The sequence below is a fragment of the Salvelinus fontinalis genome, chromosome 39 (genome assembly GCF_029448725.1).
Source record: "Salvelinus fontinalis isolate EN_2023a chromosome 39, ASM2944872v1, whole genome shotgun sequence".
In the NCBI taxonomy this organism is placed as follows: Eukaryota; Metazoa; Chordata; class Actinopteri; order Salmoniformes; family Salmonidae; genus Salvelinus; species Salvelinus fontinalis.
Window position 1 is genome coordinate 16,794,838 of NC_074703.1, and position 21,437 is coordinate 16,816,274.

The window sequence follows — 21,437 nt, forward strand, 5'->3', positions numbered from 1 at the left end:
CAAATTTATCACTAACCTTTGAACATCTTCATCAGATGACACTCATATGACATCATGTTACACAATACATTTATGTTTTGTTCGATAATGTGCATATTTATATCCACAAATCTCTGTTTACATTGGCGCCATGTTCAGAAATGCCTCCAAAATATCCGGAGTAATTACAGAGAGCCACGTCAAATAACAGAAATACTCATCATAAACATTTTTTTAATTTTTTAAATATTATTTTTATTTAATTTTATCCCCTTTTCTCCCCAATTTTCGTCGTATCCAATCGCTAGTAATTACTATCTTGTCTCATCGCTACAACTCCCGCACAGGCTCAGGAGAGACGAAGGTCGAAAGCCACGCGTCCTCCGAAGCACAACCCAACCAAGCCGCACTGCTTCTTAACACAGCGCGCCTCCAACCCGGAAGCCAGCCGTACCAATGTGTCGGAGGAAACACCGTGCACCTGGCCCCCTTGGTTAGCGCGCACTGCGCCCGGCCCGCTACAGGAGTCGCTGGAGCGCGATGAGACAAGGATATCCCTACCGGCCAAACCCTCCCTAACCCGGACGACGCTAGCCCAATTGTGCGCCGCCCCACGGACCTCCCGGTCGCGGCCGGCTGCGACAGAGCCTGGGCGTGAACCCAGAGACTCTGGTGGCGCAGCTAGCACTGCGATGCAGTGCCCTAGACCACTGCGCCACCCGGGAGGCCCCTCTCATCATAAACCTTGATGAAAGATACATGTTTTACATATAATTAAAGATACACTTGTTCCTAATGCAACCGCTGTGTCAGATTTTTTAAAAACTTTACGTAAAAAGCACACCATGCAATAATCTGAGACGGCGCTCAGATAGTAACAACATTTCTCCGCCATGTTGGAGTCAACAGAAAAACGAAATTACATCATAAATATTCCCTTACCTTTGATTATCTTCATCAGAATGCAGTGCCAGGAATCCTAGTTCCACAATAAATCGTTGTTTTGGTCAATAATGTCCATTACTTATGTCCAATTAGCTAATTTTGCTAGCATGTGTAGTACACGTGTCCAAACACTCGCGCAGATGCAGGCAAACGTCGGACGAAAACTTCAAAAAGTTATATTCCAGGTCAAATAAACTGGTCAAACTTAGTAGAGAATCAATCTTCAGGATGTTGTTATCCTTTATATCCAATAAGGTTCCAACCGGAGAATTCTTTTCAGTCTCTCTAAGTAATGGAACGCAAGACGATATAATGAGGAAAGCGCGTGTTCAAGAAATGGCAATCTGCCAGACCACTGACTAATTTCCCTCCCATCCTGTACCAAAACACAGCATAAGCTTCATTCCACGTTCTACTGACTGTTGACATCTAGTGGAAGGCATATGAAGTGCAAACAGATCCATATATTACAGGGAATTGAATAGGTGATGACTTTAACATCGACCACTCTCAGAATTTTACTTCCTGTTTGGATTTTTTCTCAGGTTTTTGCCTGCCATATGAGTTCTGTTATACTCACATACATCATTCAAACAGTTTCAGAAACTTCAGAGTGTTTTCTATCCAACAGTAATAATAATATGCATATATTAGCATGTGGGACAGAGTAGGAGGCAGTTCACTATGGGCACGAAATTCATCCAAAAGTGAAAATGCTGCCCCCTATACCAAAGAAGTTAACATGCGTTACTCGCTATGCATGTCTGTTTTCTGTTATCCCACCAGCACCCCAGCCTCCACCTGTTTGGCTCTTATTTTTTTTCAGTCAGGGGGATTTGTATAGTATACCTTATTCACTGTTAGTAATTATTATTATCTTAACATGATGCATGCTTTATCTGTACATTGTCAGCCCCTAAAGGGTCAGACGTTGGCAACATGCAGGATGTTGGGCAAAACCACATACTGTACACACCAGGGATCGTCAACTAGATTCAGCCGTTGGCCTTTTTTTCTTCTTCTTCTTGAGTGGATGGTTGGGGGGCCGGAACAGACTTACTAATAAAGCCCAAAGAGATATAATGTTTGACTTAAACATAATCATTTTAAACCTTACTTACATTTGTATACGATCGTGTATCTTTCTATTATGCGTGGGAATACTTGGGAATAGATTTCCTGAATAAAAATCACTTGGAGCTGATTTCCTGTGTTTTTTAGTCTTTTTTGTTTTGTTTATTTTTTACCCCCCAAAATTTGGGAGGCAAATAAAACCACCCACGGGCCAATTGTGGAACCCTGCTGTACACTCTTACAAACAAGGGTTCTTCGGCTGTCCCTATAGGATAACCCTTTTTGGTTCCAGGTAGAACCCTTGTTGATTTCAGGTAGAACCCTTTTGGGTTAATAAATAAATTCTATCTGGAACCAAAAAATATTATTCTAAGGGTTCTCGTAATGGAACAGCCGAACAAACCTTTTAGGTTCTAGATAGCACCTTTTCTTCTAAGACTCTAGTTGAAATTTGAGCGTTAGCCTAATTGGATTTATTGTAAACTGTAGAGTGAGCAACATCAGACAAACTGATGTAAATCTGTTTCAAGTGTGTCCCATCACGTGTCAAGTGTTGTTGCAAGCTACTTATCTGCAGTTAATGACAAAGTCAACTCAATGTGTGCCTATAGCAGATACATCTGTATTGGATGGGCGTTCAATCTCAGTAGTTGTCAAGGACAGGGCTTCACCTTCTGTCCATGCATCAGGCTTTTCCCCTCACTATCAGTCTGCTTTTTAAACAGCAAATCCATAATCCTATCAATAAGGTGCAAACGGGTGGTAAAAAAGGTGTGTTGCTGTTATTAAAGGTTGTGAAAAATGTAGGTCTATTATGGCGTCTTTGCAGTGTACAGTGTGTGAAGGACATTATTGCAGTGTAGCTCGATTGTATTTTCTTCTTCGAAGGCTGATTCAGTCATTATATTATGTTCATCAGTATTATATTATGTTAGTATTCCAGTCCTCTATGCTCATATGTATTTCCTAGGCCGTGCTGATATGGAGCTACCCAGACAGTGCCACACGCCACCAATTTGCAGCAGCTTTCTGAGGTGTCACTTTTCCTCACCAGACTTTATTTAAAGGCACAAGATCAGACACGTATTCAGCAGCATCTGCTCAGTGCAGCGTTTTTCTGTTCTGTGTGTGTGTGTGTGTGTGTGTGTGTGTGTGTGTGTCTGTGTGTGTGTGTGTGTGTGTGTGCTGAGATGACACAAGGGGAAATAGTGTGTTCTAGCATGAACACATTCTTATTCAGAAATGGCAAACAATTCATCAGAAGTCCTACTCAAAAGAAATAGGCCTATCTTTTGAACCTATTGTTTGATATTACGGCAGAAATATATTTTTTAATTAGAATCTTATTATTGTTGGTTATAGGCTATACATTCACAAGCTGCCAGGACAATTGTACCCTGCACCACTATCCAGCATGCATTTGGTAAAAAAGGGCAATTTGGTTTGGATCATACAGTACATCAAAGTGTTTACCCGGGCCCAATTGTTCATCATGAAAATGTGGGCAGAACAGTTGATATACTTAGATTTTTCTCTTGTAATTCTTCAGCCTGTCCCTCACAGCCTTGTCCCTCACAGACTATGTAGGCTACCACAGAGTGCTCTCAGACAACAGTTCCTACTCCGGCTTGAGTTTTGTAGCTTAATGATGCCCCCCAGTCATGGCTTTGTGTCCACTGGTGACTTTGGAGAGCAACTGCCAGTTCCAACAATGCATCAACTTCTTTATGCCTTACAAACCAGACAATCATTTTGGGGTCTCAAAACATTCTATGAATGTAGGTATTCAGTGGTAGGCAAAAGAATCAACATTTTCTATCAGAACTTTCCAACTTTGTGTTGTCAAGTCAAGATCACTTTCTCAGTCAAAAGCTGAGATCTACCGCTCAGGTAAAACAAAAAAACATGAATTAAAAAATGTAAGCCCATTAACGTAATACAAACAGTTCTGTAGGAATGAGGTTTACCACTGGGCACAGACATCAATTCAACATCTGTTCCACGTTGGTTCAACGTAATTTCATTTGATTTGATTCAATCAGTGTGTGCCCAGTGGGTTGTGCAATAGGCCTAATACATTATCACAGTATATTGGCTATGCTTGGCCTGACATTTTTGTTCATCTCAGACCATATTATACTTCAACACTCAAGCTTTGATAACAAAATAGGCCTAGATCAGTTGTTGTATCACTTGCAAGGTACAACTGAGCATAAATTGAAGTAATTTACTGATCATTTTGTACTGTATTTTACTGGACTGATGGTACCAGCAAATGATCAGAGGAAGGAGGGAGAGAGCAGTAGATGGTCCACCTCTCACAGTCCTTGCTCTCTCCTTTCCTCCGGTGAGACTGACCAGAGAGAGGGGACATCATCTTCCACCTGACGGCGAAACTCGAGTCGCACTGCATTATTTCTGCCTCATGCACAAATTCATGTTGTTCCTATGACCAGGGAAAGTTCAATATTCCTTGATATTAAAATAGACCCTACGAGCTGCTGATAATAAAAACGCAGTGCTATATATACATACTCATTCATTTCAGCTGCAACGCGAGTGGAAGTAGGCAAAAGAGCGTTTTATGTTTTGTTAATGTGTTGAATAAAAACAGTGTTGAATAAAAACTTGAACTCCCTGATAAAAACATAAGCTCTTTGCTGTATTCTTTGACAGTCTCTCTCTGGTCATGGGTTTTCAAAGTTATGAAATCACACGTAGGCTTGTATCAAACTTTTCTGTGGGGTTGTGGAAATTGTAGGTAGGCACGTTGATTTGAGCTATCCGGTTGGCCAGCACAGTAAGTGCACTTGATTTAGCCACAGCTTGTCTGCCGGGTATGCGGAGTTTGTCCTTTCAGACCAATGAAATGGTTCAAAATGGGAACACTTTGCCTACTTGGTGCACAGCAGGGCTTCTGAATCAAGTGCACCTACCGTCAACATCGCAAGACAAACTTTTTTTTAATAGGAGCACAGGGCTTTATCGTTGGCTTTTCAACAGAAATGTTTGGTGATCGACTAGGAATGCCTTGAAGATGGACCGGTTGGTGACCACTGGTCTAGAATGGTTCAGAGAACAATGGCACTATAGGGTGGTGGAACCTGTAGGACATATATGCTCCAAACAGCATGTCTAAATCACTTTCAGGTTAATTTACTGTAAATCATGTTTTAAATTAGTCCTATTAGAACATTCTAGAAACAGGCCACAAACCGATTAACAGCCTGGTCATTGATCACCCATCAAAGATGGCTGCCGCTGCTCTGTATTTGATGCTCTCCTTAAACAGTGGCACCTCACAATATTTAATAAGTGATGTCCCACACAGAAATAAGTTTAGTCATTTGGAGGTTTGCTCCAGTTTTGGGGAGGGGGCGGGGGGGGGGGTAGACGTGTTCTGAGTGATAGTAATGAGCTCCTGGAGACAGGCTCGGCGTGCTTCCCGTCGACACGGCAACCAATTATCGGCCCGCACCTGTCCAACTTGGTCGCAGCTGTACGGAACGGTGAAGCAGTCAGGCTGCATGCTCCAGTCCCTCCCGACAGAGCAGCGAGCATCGAGCACTGCTTCCTATTCCTGGTTGTAATGAAGGTGGAGCCTGTTCTGATCCACAGCCATCAGCGATCAGCTCTCCATTTGAGTGTCAGAGCCCATCACATTCCCCATCTTGTCTTTCTACCCACCCAACCACCCATCTACTGAGGTTATTGTTAGTCTTTGTCTCTGATGTCGACTCAGACTAGAGTAAGCTGCTTTTGCTTTCAACAAGCTGTGTGTGTGAGTCTTAAATACTGTGCACACAATAGAAGCTACAGCTGGCTGAGAAAAAATAAAAATAAACTACAACCTGTTAACATCTAAGTATCATGTCGATAAATGTATTTAACGTTGCAAGGAATTGTTTGCAGACGCTCGCTGTTACACGCCACGCAAAGGTCCATTATCACCCCCCCCCTTTATAAATAATACATTTAAATGACATGCATTTCCAGAATGGCGGATATGGATTGTGTCTCTGGGTCACATGGCCTGTATTTTGAATAACAGAAAATAAAATGTATTCCTTAAATGGCGGATTTCATATTTTAGCATTCATTGTCACATATTACTTTTCTCTGCACAAAGAGAGCCCCGGCCACCACGTTCCTAATCATTTAAATCCACATGCAATCTCGCTCAGCCATCTTATCCAGGCCTGGCCATCCATTAGCTACTTCTCATTTCAGGGAGAAGCTGCAGCCCCATTAGTTCTGCCATGCTCGGCTACATTTCCATATCGTTCCATTTCAGTGTTTTCAGCCTAGAAAATGGGAAAGTTGGGGATTAATTCCAACTAATCCTCAATTTTTCTATTGCCTTTAATGACTTGTTCTGGCCTCTGACATTCTGAATGGTCTCCTGCAATAACTTGACTTAGACACATTTCCCATTGTGACTTTAAGAAATGTTTGCTTATTTTTTTGCTTCTCTCTGTTTGTGTCTGTCTCTCTGTGTGTCTGTCTCTCTGTCTGTCTGTCTGTCTGTCTGTCTGTCTGTCTGTCTGTCTGTCTGTCTGTCTGTCTGTCTGTCTGTCTGTCTGTCTGTCTGTCTGTCTCTGTCTCTCTGTCTGTCTCTCTGTCTCTGGCGCTCGCTCGCTCTCTCTCTCTCTCTCTCTCTTTCTGTTTGTGTGTGTGTGGTCTCCTATAGTTTGGTAATGAGTGACACCTTGTTCTGGTGGATCCTCATTTGAGATGACTAGCTAGGCAGGTAATTTTTCATTTCTGGACCATTTTCATAAAGATTTTAGACAGCTGATGTAGACTGTGAACGGATGCTTATCCAAGTGGTCTACTTAATGATCCCTAAATGTTACACTCAAGCTCTGTAAGAGTCTTCTGTCAATGTCTAACATAACTGGTGGGAGCCACTTGCATAGTACTGCAATGCAATGTCAGACACATGCTAAAAGGACAAAATTATAATGTGCCACATCATCTGTGTAGAATCCATGTATACATTTTTTAAAGTGAGTCATCAAGGCGTTGGAACAAGGCGATGGGCAGGTGTGTGTGACTCCTCTGAGCCACCACAGTGTTGTGATAGCCCCCTTGACAGCCATCATGAGCAGCACACTAGTCACTGTGGCCATCCAAGCAGAGCAGCCGTTTATGCCCCTTTGCGTTCAAAGAGGCCCCAACGAAACGCGCTGATGAAAGTAATCTTATACTACAAATTAGCCTGTCACTTAGGCCGGATTATAACCCCTGCGAGAGCACGAGCTCAAATAACTTCTGCTTCGTTGTTCCTGGATGTAAATGGAAGAAAGAGGGAGGGAAGGGGGAGAGAGGGAGGGGATAGAGAAGAGAGGAAGGTGAGAGGAGAGGGAGAGAGGCGAGATGGAGGGGGAGAGAGGTGAGATGGAGGGCGGAGAGAGGAGAGGAGACGGAGGGAGGGGAGAGAGGTGACGGAGGGAGGGGGAGAGAGAGAGGAGACGGAGGGAGGGGGGAGAGGGAGGGAAGGGGAGAGAGGGAGGGGATAGAGAAGAGAGGAAGGTGAGAGGAGAGGGAGAGAGGCGAGATGGAGGGGGGAGAGAGGTGAGATGGAGGGCGGAGAGAGGAGAGGAGACGGAGGGAGGGGAGAGAGGTGACGGAGGGAGGGGGAGAGGGAGAGGAGACGGAGGGAGGGGGGAGAGGGAGGGAAGGGGAGAGAGGAGAAGGAAGAAAAAAGTGTACCATTTCATTTTAATCTGCTCAATCGCTCTCTGTGTAATTAAATAGACCCCCCCCCCCCCAATAAAATAAGGCCTGCTTGTTCCATTTGAACACACCCTGATTCCCTTCTGGACTTCGAGGTGCCTGCCTCGCTAATCTAAATCAATGCCTGGTTGGCCCCAGCCACCCACTCCAGCCCTATGCCTATGTAGCTGTGCTGACATGTGAGGGAGGTTGACACAAGTAAGAGAAAGAGAATGAGGTGTTGTTGATTCTTGGCCTGCTCTGGCAAAGCTTGTCATAGGCTGTGCATTCGGAATGGTCAATGGCACTGACCTACAAATTATCACTGAAGAAAGGTTTTGAAGCCTGGGTTTGATTAGCTGTCAGGGTCACACACACTCACATGCACACACGCACATGTGTGAGGGAATGAACAGAAAAGCATTAAGGGTGACATTGGCTGAATTTGTCAGCCATTCTTATGGTAGATGGGCTTGAGTTTACACACAAACACACAGAGAAAACACACACACACACACACTGGGGAAGGGCTGCTCACCTTGGCTCTCTCCCCTATCAGTCTTAACTTAACCTCTGAACAAATGGTGCCCCGGCTTCAATGGGGGAAAGAAGGGGCCTTTGAAACATTGCTCCACAAGGTCTCTCCACTGGCAGGCAGGCAAAGACAGCAGAACAGAAATCTCCAGTCACTCTTTTGAATAGCATCTCCAATAGCTACAGTTACAATTACACTACAGTATATAACCTCAGATGAAGACAGCAACTCTTCTATAGAATCATGTCAGGCTAATCACCGGCTTGATTATGCACATGATCTTGATGAATGATAATGATATGATGACATTTGCTGCAAGGTGTTTCTATTCCAACTGAGGTACTATAAAATCACACCTAACGGTTCTTCGACAGCTTGACAATGTGGCAGGCAGGGTGCTTTACAACACCTTTTTTTTATAAGGTTAATCCATCACCAAGGTAGTTGGTTCAGATAGCATAATAAAGCCCCACCATTGTCTTAGAAATTCTTACATCTTGAATACTTGAAATGAAAACTTCAGTACCAAACAACATAAGGTACTACCCATTTATATGCTGTGCATCAATTTCCCAACCCTAGCTACGGTTTACTGCACAATAAAGCAACATATTAATTTCCATGTTTTCTAGGAAGTGATATATTACAGCTTCAGTTACAAAGTTATTAAGAGCCGGGTGCAGAGTGCTCAGACGATAATTGGCTAACAGGTAGAAGTCAGTCTCTGTGGCTAATTAAAGGCATTAAATAATCACCTGTCACTACTCGCCTATCCTTGGTAAAAGAAATGAAGTTTTATCAAGCCTCCTAAAAATAGAGCGCTCCCTCGCTCTGACTCCTCACTTTTCACCTTCTCTTTCTCATCAAAGAGGAGCTCAGCGCGCCCGAGCACGGCTTAGACACTCTATTCATGTTTCCTCTCGCTTATTGGCTTCCGTTAATCCGAGGTGGGAATTTTTGGTTTCCGATCACACCAAGTAAGGCTAAGAAAATTGAGCCTGTGACTTTGAATGCGGGATGCGGCCCCCCCGGGGGGATACTTTGTGTCGTTATTTACCGGTACAATATCTTCACTTTAAAGGCCCAGTGCAGTCAAAAATGTGATAACCTGTGTTTTATATATACACTGCTCAAAAAAATAAAGGGAACACTTAAACAACACAATGTAACTCCAAGTCAATCACACTTCTGTGAAATCAAACTGTCCACTTAGGATGCAACACTGATTGACAATAAATTTCACATGCTGTTGTGCAAATGGAATAGACAAACGGTGGAAATTATAGGCAATTAGCAAGACACCCCCAAAAAAGGAGTGATTCTGCAGGTGGTGACCACAGACCACTTCTCAGTTCCTATGCTTCCTGGCTGATGTTTTGGTCACTTTTGAATGCTGGCGGTGCTCTCACTCTAGTGGTAGCATGCGACGGAGTCTACAACCCACACAAATGGCTCAGGTAGTGCAGTTCATCCAGGATGGCACATCAATGCGAGCTGTGGCAAAAAGGTTTGCTGTGTCTGTCAGCGTAGTGTACAGAGCATGGAGGTGCTACCAGGAGACAGGCCAGTACATCAGGAGACGTGGAGGAGGCCGTAGGAGGGCAACAACCCAGCAGCAGGACCGCTACCTCCGCCTTTGTGCAAGGAGGTGCACTGCCAGAGCCCTGCAAAATGACCTCTAGCAGGCCACAAATGTGCAATTTATTGTCAATCAGTGTTGCTTCCTAAGTGGACAGTTTGATTTCACAGAAGTGTGATTGACTTGGAGTTACATTGTGTTGTTTAAGTGTTCCCTTTATTTTTTTGAGCAGTGTATTTCCACACAATGAGGTTGAAATAATGCTGTGAGATTGTGAAAATTATGATTAAGGACCTTTTTAGTGTAATAGCTGTTTGGAAAGAGTGGCTGAAATTTCTGTCTGCCTGCCTGCTGTCATCAAATTAGTTAATAGACCAATAAGAAAGAGTGTTCCAACCCATTCTGTCAATAAGAGCTCAACTCAGCAAAAAAAGAAACATCCCTTTTTCAGGACCCTGTCTTTCAGGACCCTGTCCAAATAACTTCACAGATCTTCAATGTAAAGTGTTTAAACACTGTTTCCTATGCTTGTTCAATAAACCAATAACAATTAATGAACATGCACCTGTGGAACGGTCGTTAAGACACTAACAGCTTACAGACAGTAGGCAATTAAGGTCACAGTTATGAAAACTTAGGACACTAAAGAGGCCTTTCTACTGACTTTGAAAAACACCAAAAGAAAGATGCCCAGGGTCCCTGCTCATCTGCGTGAACGTGCCTTAGGCATGCTGCAAGGAGGCATGAGGACTGCAGATGTGGCCAGGGCAATAAATTGCAATGTCCTTACTGTGAGACGCCTGAGATAGGACAGACAGCTGATCATCCTCGCAGTGGCAGACCACGTGTAACAACACCTGCACAGGATCAGAACATCACACCTGCGGGACAGGTACAGGATGGCAACAACAATTGCCCGAGTTACACCAGGAACGCACAATCCCTCCATCAGTGATCAGACTGTCCGCAATAGGCTGAGAGAGGCTGGACTGAGGGCTTGTGGGCCTGTTGTAAGGCAGGTCCTCACCAGACATCACCGGCAACAACGTTGCCTATGGGCACAAACCCACCGTTGTTGGACCAGACAGGACTGGCAAAGAGTGCTCTTCACTGACGAGTCGCGGTTTTGTCTCACCAAGGGTGATGGTCGGATTTGCGTTTATCGTCGAAGGAATGAGCGTTACACTGAGGACTGTACTCTGGAGCGGGATTGATTTGGAGGTGGAGGGTCCGTCAAGGTCTGGGGCAATGTGTCACAGCATCATCGGACTGAGCTTGTTGTCATTGCAGGCAATCTCAACGCTGTGCGTTACAGGGAAGACATCCCCTCCCTCATGTGGTACCCTTCCTGCAGGCTCATCCTGACATGACCCTCCAGCATGACAATACCACCAGCCATACTGCTCGTTCTGTGCGTGATTTCCTGCAAGACAGGAATGTCAGTGTTCTGCCATGGCCAGCGAAGAGCCCGGATCTCAATCTCATTGAGCGCATCTGGGACCTGTTGGATCAGAGGGTGAGGGCTAGGGCCATTCCCCCCAGAAATGTCCGGGAACTTGCAGGTGCCTTGGTGGAAGAGTGGGGTAGCATCTCACAGCAAGAACTGGCAAATCTGGTGCAGTCCATGAGGAGGAGATGTACTGCAGTACACAATGGAGCTGGTGGCCACATCAGATACTGACTATTACTTTTGATTTGACCCCCCCCCCCCCCCCCCCCTTTGTTCAGGGACACATTGTTCCATTTCTGTTAGTCACATGTCTGTGGAACTTGGTCAATTTGTCTCAGTTGTTTAATCATGTTATGTTCATACAAATATTTACACATGTTAAGTTTGCAGAAAATAACGCAGTTGACCGTGAGAGGACGTTTCTTTTTTTGCTGAGTTTAGTTTTCAGTTTTTCCCCTCCCCACTCAGACTATTCCCAGACAGTCCTAGCAAAATTCTTGCTTGAGAAACTGCTCTTTGCTAAGCAATTTGTATTTCTTTTTAACAATTTTAATTGAAAACAATCACAGTAAGGTTCTTAATTATTACCCAGAAATGATTTGATATTGAGATAAAAAAACGGCTGTACTGGACCTTTTAAATTGAATGTCGTTTTAGTCACACCAGATGGAGTCTGAGGTAATAACGGTTTGGAGGGTTGTTAAACAGCCACGCCCATGAACACAACTCTACTGTGACATATAAACAAAGTCAGTGCATTAACATGTCATCCTGAGGTGTCTGGAACTAAATTAGTTCTCAGCTCTCCTGTACGACCGCATCAACAGCTCCTTAAATGACGTGTAATATGAGGCTTGTTTAAACCATATTACTGCTACAGGTGTGAATGTGCCTCAGCATCTGTGTACCCACCAGCTCTTCCAAGTGTCTCGATTGAAGGTCACTTTCCCTAGTGGGCAAAGTTGGATGTGACGTCCTCATGACAGTTCCTGGTTGCAATGATGTCATAATGACAGTTTTTGGTTGTAATGATGTCATGATTGGAAACAGTCATTGCCGGCTGGGCACTTGAACAAGAGGGGTGTTCAGGTCTCTAATTTGTGCCAAATTACCGTCCTAGTTGCATCGCCGACGTGGATTCTACACAACAATGGTGGTGGATCAGGAACGGTACTCTTTCCTGTGTCCTTTATGAGCCCCATCTTGTAATTGCAGATAATAAGTCACATTTCATTGTCTTTTGTTCTAAGAATAATCAATGTAACCCCTGTCTTGTGGTGAATCTGTTGGGCTGCGTTGATTCCCATACGGTGGTTAAGTGTTTGTGAAAAGCGGCCTACCTTTAAAAGGTCAGACCACTTGGCACCCTCGGTTTGTTTTATATGTTGCTACTGCACCTCAAGCAAATACTGGGGAAAAACACTCGGAAGCCTAGGTGATTCTAATCAAGGATAAATGACAGTGTCTAATGCTAGCACACAGCATGTGTACACACAGCCTCCATACACGCATTCACGCCCGAACACACACATGTACACACCAACGGCCTCACACACTACAGGCATGCCCACGTGTACACTCCCGCACACACACCTTCCGTAACAATCTGCATCATTCACCATGATTGGATAATTCAAGTGGCTCTCCGTTTTCGACGTGATGTCAAGTGCCAGATCTTTGAAGTCATTTGCTCCCTGCTGAACAGCTAGGACCTATTCACCCTGCAGCACTAAGGCATAATGTAGTGCCATTTCTCAATGCCTGCGTGCCAAATGGCACCCTAGTCCCTACATAGTGCACTACTTTTGACAAGAGCCCTATGTAATATAGGCCTATAGGGGATAGGGTGCCATTTGGGACGTAACCTATGTTCCCTACCCAATACACTGCTTTCTTTCCGTAGCATCGTCTTCTGGGGTTAGGTTGTAAGGGGATGGAAACATTGCTTTTAAAAAATATTGCACATGAATATTTCAAACGGCTGCCAAAGCATGTCAATAGTCATAAAGAGTGTTGCACTTCTGAACAGAGAATGGTAAAGAGAGAGGAAATATGCTGCATACACTTAGGGAAGACATCCCACATTATACCCTCATCTATTGACATTCATGATACATGTTGTTGTAATAGTGTAATTCATACAGCGGTGCAGCCCAAAGGCCTTACCATAAATCAATGACAAAGGCATAATAAAGCAATATGATTAAACATAAAGGATAATATAAAGATGAGAAAAATGCCAAATCAAACCAATAGATTTTATGACAGACACTGAAGACAGTGGTGATATGTGGCTAGATAAAAGGACACAAATATTTCAAGGATCTAAATCTTTGAGACTGGTGGAGACCAGTGTCTGAATTGCACAGGAAGTGACTATCTGGCGTGATAATCTATCTCCACAATTTGATTGTATTCTAACATGTCTGTTTGCGCAGACAGCGCCAGCCTGGGTGGCAGTGCGAATGTTGCATATAAATAACACAAAACTCAACAGGTCATTACTAGTAGAGGCAGATGATGCACACTTCCTCTGAGGATGCGACAACGGTTACCCACAACAATAATCACCACTTCACCATCAATATCAGCTGTGCACATGAGAAATGCCTCGAGGAGGTAGGCCTAAACTGAAACTCATGAGAACAATGTGTCACCTCCAACTACACACACAGCTACACATACAAATGTTTCTAAAAACATGTTTTCCCTTTGTCATTATGTGGTATTGTGTGTAGATGGGTGAGGAAAAAAAGTAAGTAATATTACCATTGTTATCAAGTTAGACAAAAACAATATGCATTAAATAAAAATAGCTCTTGCTGGGTTCTTTACAGTTAATTCAGTTGCATCAATCAAGAAGACAAACTTAATAAAGCGAACAAAAGGGCATAACTATTGAATGTAAACGACAGAACTCAAAGACATTATTTCATAGTTCCCCCCTATATTCATCTCTCTCTGATCAATCTTTTCATGTGGAAGTCATTATTGGGTAGCAGTCAAGGAGCCCATCCTGTATGACTACTTCCTGTACTACCCTTCATTAAAGTAAACACTCAAAAGATATGCAATGCCTTACTACTAAAATGTTTAGACCACATTCATTCATAATTCATAAAGCCTCGGCTATGAAAGCAATTTACCGTCCATTCCAAAATAGACCATTGTACTATGACCTCATAACTCATAAGAGGAGGAAGTGGGAATAGGAGAGCAAGAGAGGCAGCCATCCAATCCATTGGTGTGAATGCACTGGTTTCTCCTGATTGGTAATAGTGCCAGAGTGAACTTGATGGGAAATGGATTGAAATATCACACTGGCCCCCGTACGCCTGCCTGAGATGGACAGGGTTGAATGTTGTAGCCTGCTACGTTTATGAGCTTGCCCTCTCAAATGGCTTCACATCTCTGAGTGTCATTACGGAAGGTCATTATGACGGTTCGGAAGGGGCACTCAGCGTTGGTGTCGGGTAACGGGTGAACACTTTGAAAGTGAAAACTTTTTGAAAGGGTTCAAACTGAAGTCAGATCATGCATTTAGGGGTCCCTGCATTTTCATGTCAGTTACTTACAGTATGTTGGGAGGCTTCGACATGTTGTTTGTGTTTTTCATCTCCGCTGGACATGCATTGCAATTTCCATTAGCCAGAGTGACCCGGTTAGCTCAAGATAGACATTGAACCAGAGAATATTTTGTGACAGGGTCTGGTCATTTTGTTGATAGTTTCGACCTAAAAATCCCAGACTGTTATGACTGGTGTCGCGTCTCGTTTACATTCACATTAAAGCAGGATCTGTGACAGAAGGTTCATCAAAAGTGTTTGGTGTGGCAGAGGGGGAAAAGCTTTCGCTTCATACCGTCAGTGGAGAACATCTGTGTAGCAGAGATGCTTGTTCTGTGACCGTGCAATCGGCCCACTGCAGCTGTCCGAGGTGACAGTCGCTGTCACGGTCGAAGAAAAGCGAGGGGGGGGTGAGAGAGAGAGAGAGAGAGACTAGAGAGAGATAATCCCTGTATCAAATCCAGCTCCAGAGAGTGGAAAGTCCAGGTTTTTGCAGTTTAACGATTTCACTCGCTTGCCTGCCAATCTCTTCATCCACAGCTTTGTCTGTCTCCCACGCCACCCTCTCCCTCACTTTATTACGCTGAGGCTTTTATCATATGTTGGGCCATGTCTATAGGAATAAAAGCCTATGTTTGTTCGCCGAATGTGTCAGGGCTCTTTGTTGTTATGGCCTCACAAATCGCACTGTAGGCTACTGTGTGTCATCTCAAAGAGGTTTGCACAGTACAGTGGCGTAGGAACAGCTCTCATCATGCATGGCTTAACTGTGTAATAGCTTTGCAACTTCAGCAGATCTTACTTACTATAATGGCTCCACCATTACAGTACCATCAGTCTGTATGGCCTCTGTCTTTGATAATAGGGCCCTTATTTTTTTCCACTATGTAAATACAGATGTAGGATCTTAATTTGATCTCCCTGTTGCAGGGGAACTGTCCTGGATTACAGGAAAGGTATACAAAGATTTCTGAAGTTTGTAATTTCTACTTTGAAATGTTTCAAGCCCCACAAAAATGTCTGTTAATTATAATCCACATAATAATTCACATTTCCTGTTGTTGCAGGATTATTTTCCTGCTGTAGCAAACTGGCTCAAATTAAGATCCTACGTCTGTAAGTCTTGATGAATAAATGTCTTCCCTTCCTGAGTTCTTTCCTCGTTACAGTATGTATGTAGGCCAAGGTCGACGGAGTCTTTTGTCCACATTATAAAAACTATTATAGATTGGTCCTTCTAGGCTGGGATATGAGTGACATGTGTTACGCGGCAAAATATTTTTAGGTTTAACAAATAGGACAGAATGATTTGACATGTATCCCGTTGATACAGTCTGTCTTCACAAGGGAATACAGCGTTTCCACTATCTGTTCCCCTTGGCAAACGTGGTCTTAGATTTCAGCCCCACTCTTAAATTATTGAATCTCAAGTGTCATAAAAAGTAACCTAGTTATGCTATCCTTCCCTGACAAAAGTTATAAAACTTGCAGCAGCTTGACCCGTTGGCTGTGAGAACACTGCATCGCTCGTCTTTGTTCTTATATCAGCCTGAATAGACTTACTGATGCAAACACTCACTCTGGGTTGAAAGAGATCTTGGTATGTTGCCCTGTCTGTAGAGTGCCAGCATCTCGCTTTTACCTCAGGTCAGAATCCATCATTGTCTGTCCATGAGGAAGGCTGACCTACGCCCTTCTCCTCACCACAACGGCACAGGGGGAACTTATCAAAGTCTGTGAACACGACCTTACTCTCCACAGATCAGCCAAGGAGCTCGGCAGAATCTAGTAATGATTTTGGGGAATAGGCTAACTTTCAGTGGAAGGCTGACCATAACCACATGCTGACCTAATGACCTGTTGGAACCACAGTGAGGACCAGCCTCGTAAGCAGTCCATCATAGCTTGTGGATGGGAATAAATCACATGGTCTTCATCCAATCACAGTTGGCCTATTTAGTAATACTATTCAGTCTAGCCAATAATTGTACTCCAGAGTATTTGGTGTTCAAGAACAGTTATGAGGCAAATACTCAGTTCACTGCTACCAGTGGCAATGTTCTCATATCAAAACCATGCATTATGACACAGTTTCATATATTTATGTAGAATATAGTGATTAACATGAATATGTGCAAAAACAGCATAATTATGTCATATTTGCATTGGTAATTGTTGGTGCTCAATGAAGACAAGTGTAATTGCTGGTCATTAAACAGTAACAGCATTTAACATTCAAACCTGACTTTATGAAAACCTGCTAAATATAGATATTATTACATTAAAAGGTAATAATGCGTATTTACATTTATTAATGCAACATAATATAGTTTTTTATACCTTTATATCATTTAATGAAATCAAAATACTACAGTCAATTCCCTTATTTTTCATTGCATTCACTTCAGCTAATTTTACATATAGATCAGCTGTGCATGCACATTTCTTCTGGGCGGGAAAGCTCTTTGTGAAGTGGTCCTTCCATAGCCAATGCAACCGCTCCTCTCTGCAAGGTCAAGTTGAGTCTTTTGAAAGCCTGCTCATTGGTCTGTAACTATTCAATTTGTTTCAGAGAGAGAAGAAGTTAATAGAATAGGAAGGGGCATACGAACAGAGTTCACAGGAAAGGAAAAATATTTCTTGCTCCATTCAGTTTTAAACTAATGCACTTTGTACTCTTGAAAGAAAATCAAATCTATACTCCATAGGCCATACATCAAACAACAGACCTTACTGCAACAGAGATATAAAGGGAGAAAGTCCCATTCCAGATGAATTTGAACACAGATTTCAATTAAGGGAAACCACTGAGGTGGCACAAGTGAACAATACTATGCTCTTCAAATGAACAATTTTAATAGAGGTATTCTATCGTTAATATCAGCAGATATCCATAGAGTAGAGGCTAAAGAATAAGAAACTCATCCTCACAAACCATATTTTAATTATACAGTAGATTTCTCTGTGGTTTATTAGTGTTTGGTTTGTTTTTGCTCTCCTCTAAACTTTTGTGTGATATTTGTGTTTTGTGCCTGCAGCAATCAGCGGCATACATTATGCATATTTCCTCTGGGTCTATTCTGTGACAAAAATCCATGCATTAAATATGAAGTTGTATTTGAATAAAACACACAAATTAGAACTTGACGCTTGCACTTTGACACTATCTTAACTCGAAAATAAGTGTGAGTCTCCTCCTTTCTGTCTAAAACTACAGTACAATTAAAAATAGTAATTTCACACAGTGGCGATGTGGAATATTTAGGTAACTCAAATCCCGCTGCTTGAAGCCCAGCCCACAATTAAAAAAAAAAAAAAATCTGCACCCTTACTTTCATAGTTTCCCATGAAATGAAAAGGCTTTGCAAGAATACTAACAATGCACAAAATGGTTCTTTACTTCAGACTTGTGCTTTCTCAGAGAAACCCCTCATGTGAGGTAATGGTCTATGTGAGTGTTCAAGGAGGAGTGAAAACTTAGGAAGGGGATGAATAGTTTGCTAAATCAACACTTTCACTGATCCCACAATAATTTTTAACATTCAGTGAAGAAGGTGAAAATTGGGTTGACTAGAAATAGGCTAATAATGTGATTGTTTGTACTGTGCATGGCTGACTGTGTGTGATACTGGCACAGCTATGCGGCGTCATAGTAACATCCACTTATTATGGGAGACGTGGAATGAACAGTACATTTTACAAATCTTGTATTGAAAAATGGAATCTTGTGCAAGGCCACCATGGCAGCTCAGTGCTATATTAGAATGGTCAGTCTTGTATCTGTTTTATCGATCGGACATCTTTTAATCACTATTTCCGCACTCAAAGGCCAACTCCCGTTTCATGATTGCAAAAATAAAATGAACTACATGAATAATCTGATAATCCCTGTGAGAGATACGGAATCTATATGTCAATGATCGAGGTGGAGAAAGACAGGGGATGGTGAAAGAAAAGGGGTAAACGAAGCATGTCACTGTCTCTGCCTCATGGCATCTGATACCTCGCCTCTTCCAGTAATTACTGCACCACTTGTGTCTTGTGTTTTGAAATTTGATCATTTCCTGTCAAGGATAGCAAGCAATGCCAAATGGTTTATGTATTCCGGCCCCATCTCAACCACACTTCATTACGGAGAAAAGAGTGCAAGGCCCAGGGTAAGGCAGAAGGAATGGATTCATTCTGAGTTGAAGAACCCAGGCTCCTCTCTCGTCTCATCCCTGTGTGGAGCCACAGCCCACGGGCCTGTCAAGGCCTCTGCCCTGCTGACATGGTGAGGGCCTGTGTGGGGGTGGTAAAGGGCCTCACCTGCTCTGAGTGGCCCTTTGGCTCCTGTCATAGAGAGAGAGGTAATTAGGAAATGTGGCAGAGACAGAGGTAAAGCAAGTGAATGAAACTGGAGATTTAAAAATATATATATATAATTCACCTTTATTTTACCAGGTAGGCCAGTTGAGAACAAGTTCTCATTTACAACTGCAACCTGGCCAAGATAATGCAAAGCAGTGCGACAAAACAACAACAACACAGAGTTACACATAAACAAATGTACAGTCAACACAATATAAAAATGTATGTACAGTGTGTGCAAATGTAGAGGAGTAGGGAGGTAAGGCAATAAATAGGCCATGGAGGTGAAATAATTCCAATTTAGCAGTAACACTGGAGTGATTATGTGCAGATGATGATGTACAAGTAGGGAATAGAGATACTGGGGATGAGGGGATGGGTAGAAAAAGATAGAGAGGGAGATAATGAAGGAGAAGGTAGAGATGAGTAGTTGGCTAGTGTGTAGGCTTCCGGTGTGCAGAGGTTGGCCTGATGCCTGATGCAATTTAAAGCACATCTCCTACAACACTGGAGAAGACACTACTAGATGGACGCTTGTTGTGCCTTTCTTGGAAGTGTATTTGAAAAGGCAGGAGCAGAATGAATGTGAACCACGGGACCTCAATATTCAAATGTCTTCCTCTTTTCGCACTGATCCAAATTAACACGATTGGTGAAAGTAATATGGCAGAAACCAACGGGATGATTTTCTTTCACCTGTCCAGTTGTTACAGATCAACGTTGATGAATAATAGCTATGTGGAGAGAGGAAGTCTCATAAGACCCCTGAGATGCAACGGCCATGTTTTGGATGACCTGAATGCCTAACGTGCGAGATGCTGAAGTAGACAATGAGATGCTTGTGTATGAGTGTATAACCATAGTTTGTTTTAACAAAGTGTAGCCGTGTATCTCTCTTCACCCTCTCTGTTTTTCTCTCGCAGGATGAGTGAGAGACACACACAGCAAGGAAGTAAAGGGGTTCTACTTCTAATGGTCTGCATGGTGACTCTGCTGGAGATGGCTAGACCAACAGAAGGTCACAGAGGTAAGGACAGTACCGTACACCTGTAAGAAGGGGCGTGATATGATGAGCGTCTGTTGGCTGTCATGGACAAAGTGGAGCATGCTCATTGCCTTTTTTAATGTTCATTTTGGCAGATGCCTACCGTACGTGTACTGAGTGTACAAAACATTATGAACAGACTGACCAGGTGAATCCATATGAAAGCTATGATCCCTTATTGATGTCATTTGTTTAATCCACTTCAATCAGTGTAGATGAAGGGGAGAAGACAGGTTAAAGAAGGATTTTTATGCCTTGAGACAATTGAGACATGGATTGTGTATGTGTACCATTCAGAGGGTGAATGGACAAGACAGAATATTTAAGTGCCGTTGAACGGTAGTCTTATTTTATTTAACATTTGTTTAACTAGGCAAGTCAGTTAAGAACACATTCTTATTTACAATGATGACCTAGGAACAGTGCGTTAACTGCCTTGTTCAGGGGCAGAACTACAGATTTTTACCTTGTCAGCTCGGGGATTCGATCTAGCAACCTTTCAGTTACTGGTCCAATGCTCTAACCACTAGGCTACCTGCCGCCCCGGTGCCAAGCGGACCGATGGAATGCTTTCGACACCTTGTAGAGTCCATGCCCCAACGAATTTAGGCTGTTCTGCGGGCAAAGGGTGATGCAACTCAATATTAGCAAGGTGTTCCTAATGTTTTGTACATTCATCCTGCTAGTTTAGGTGATGTCTGATCTCTGAGCCTTCACATTATAATAACTTTTTATAGCCTATAGTATGCCTAGATGTTTTATCTTAGGTCATAGATGATTAAATGCACCTGATGTTCCATCAGTAAAGGATTGTGTGATAGGGTTTAAATGTGTGAAAGAGATGTAATTCAAAATAATTCCCTTGTCTTGTTAAGGCTGTTGACAAGCTGGGACACCACTAGAACTCAGTGAGATCAATTATGGCATCTCAGTAACATTACAAGTGTGGGGCAACTCAAATGTTTCAACATCATTGGTTTCAACACTGGGAGCCTCACTGACAATCCACTGTCGCAGATAATTGGCATGGTGATTCAGTAGACATGCAGGATGGCCATTCGTGGACATGACAGAAAGTATTTAGCTTCCTTCTGTCTGTCGACCAATTAAAGTAGGGCATGGGCCTACAGCATGTGGCTTTTGATTGGCAGCGATCCTTACTCAAGGCGCTCATCATTTCTGCCGGAATTGGATCA

General features: G+C 43.0%; 1 protein-coding gene across 1 annotated transcript in view; it reads left to right on the forward strand.

Annotated features, from left to right (window-relative positions):
* Positions 1–21,437, forward strand: part of LOC129838508 (chemokine-like protein TAFA-2) — a 52,171-nt gene that overhangs the window by 16,463 nt on the left and 14,271 nt on the right. The window contains exon 2 of the mRNA XM_055905532.1: positions 20,120–20,223. Within this exon, the coding sequence (XP_055761507.1) occupies positions 20,121–20,223 (103 nt within the window). The 5' untranslated portion in view covers position 20,120. The remainder of the gene's footprint in view (positions 1–20,119; positions 20,224–21,437) is intronic.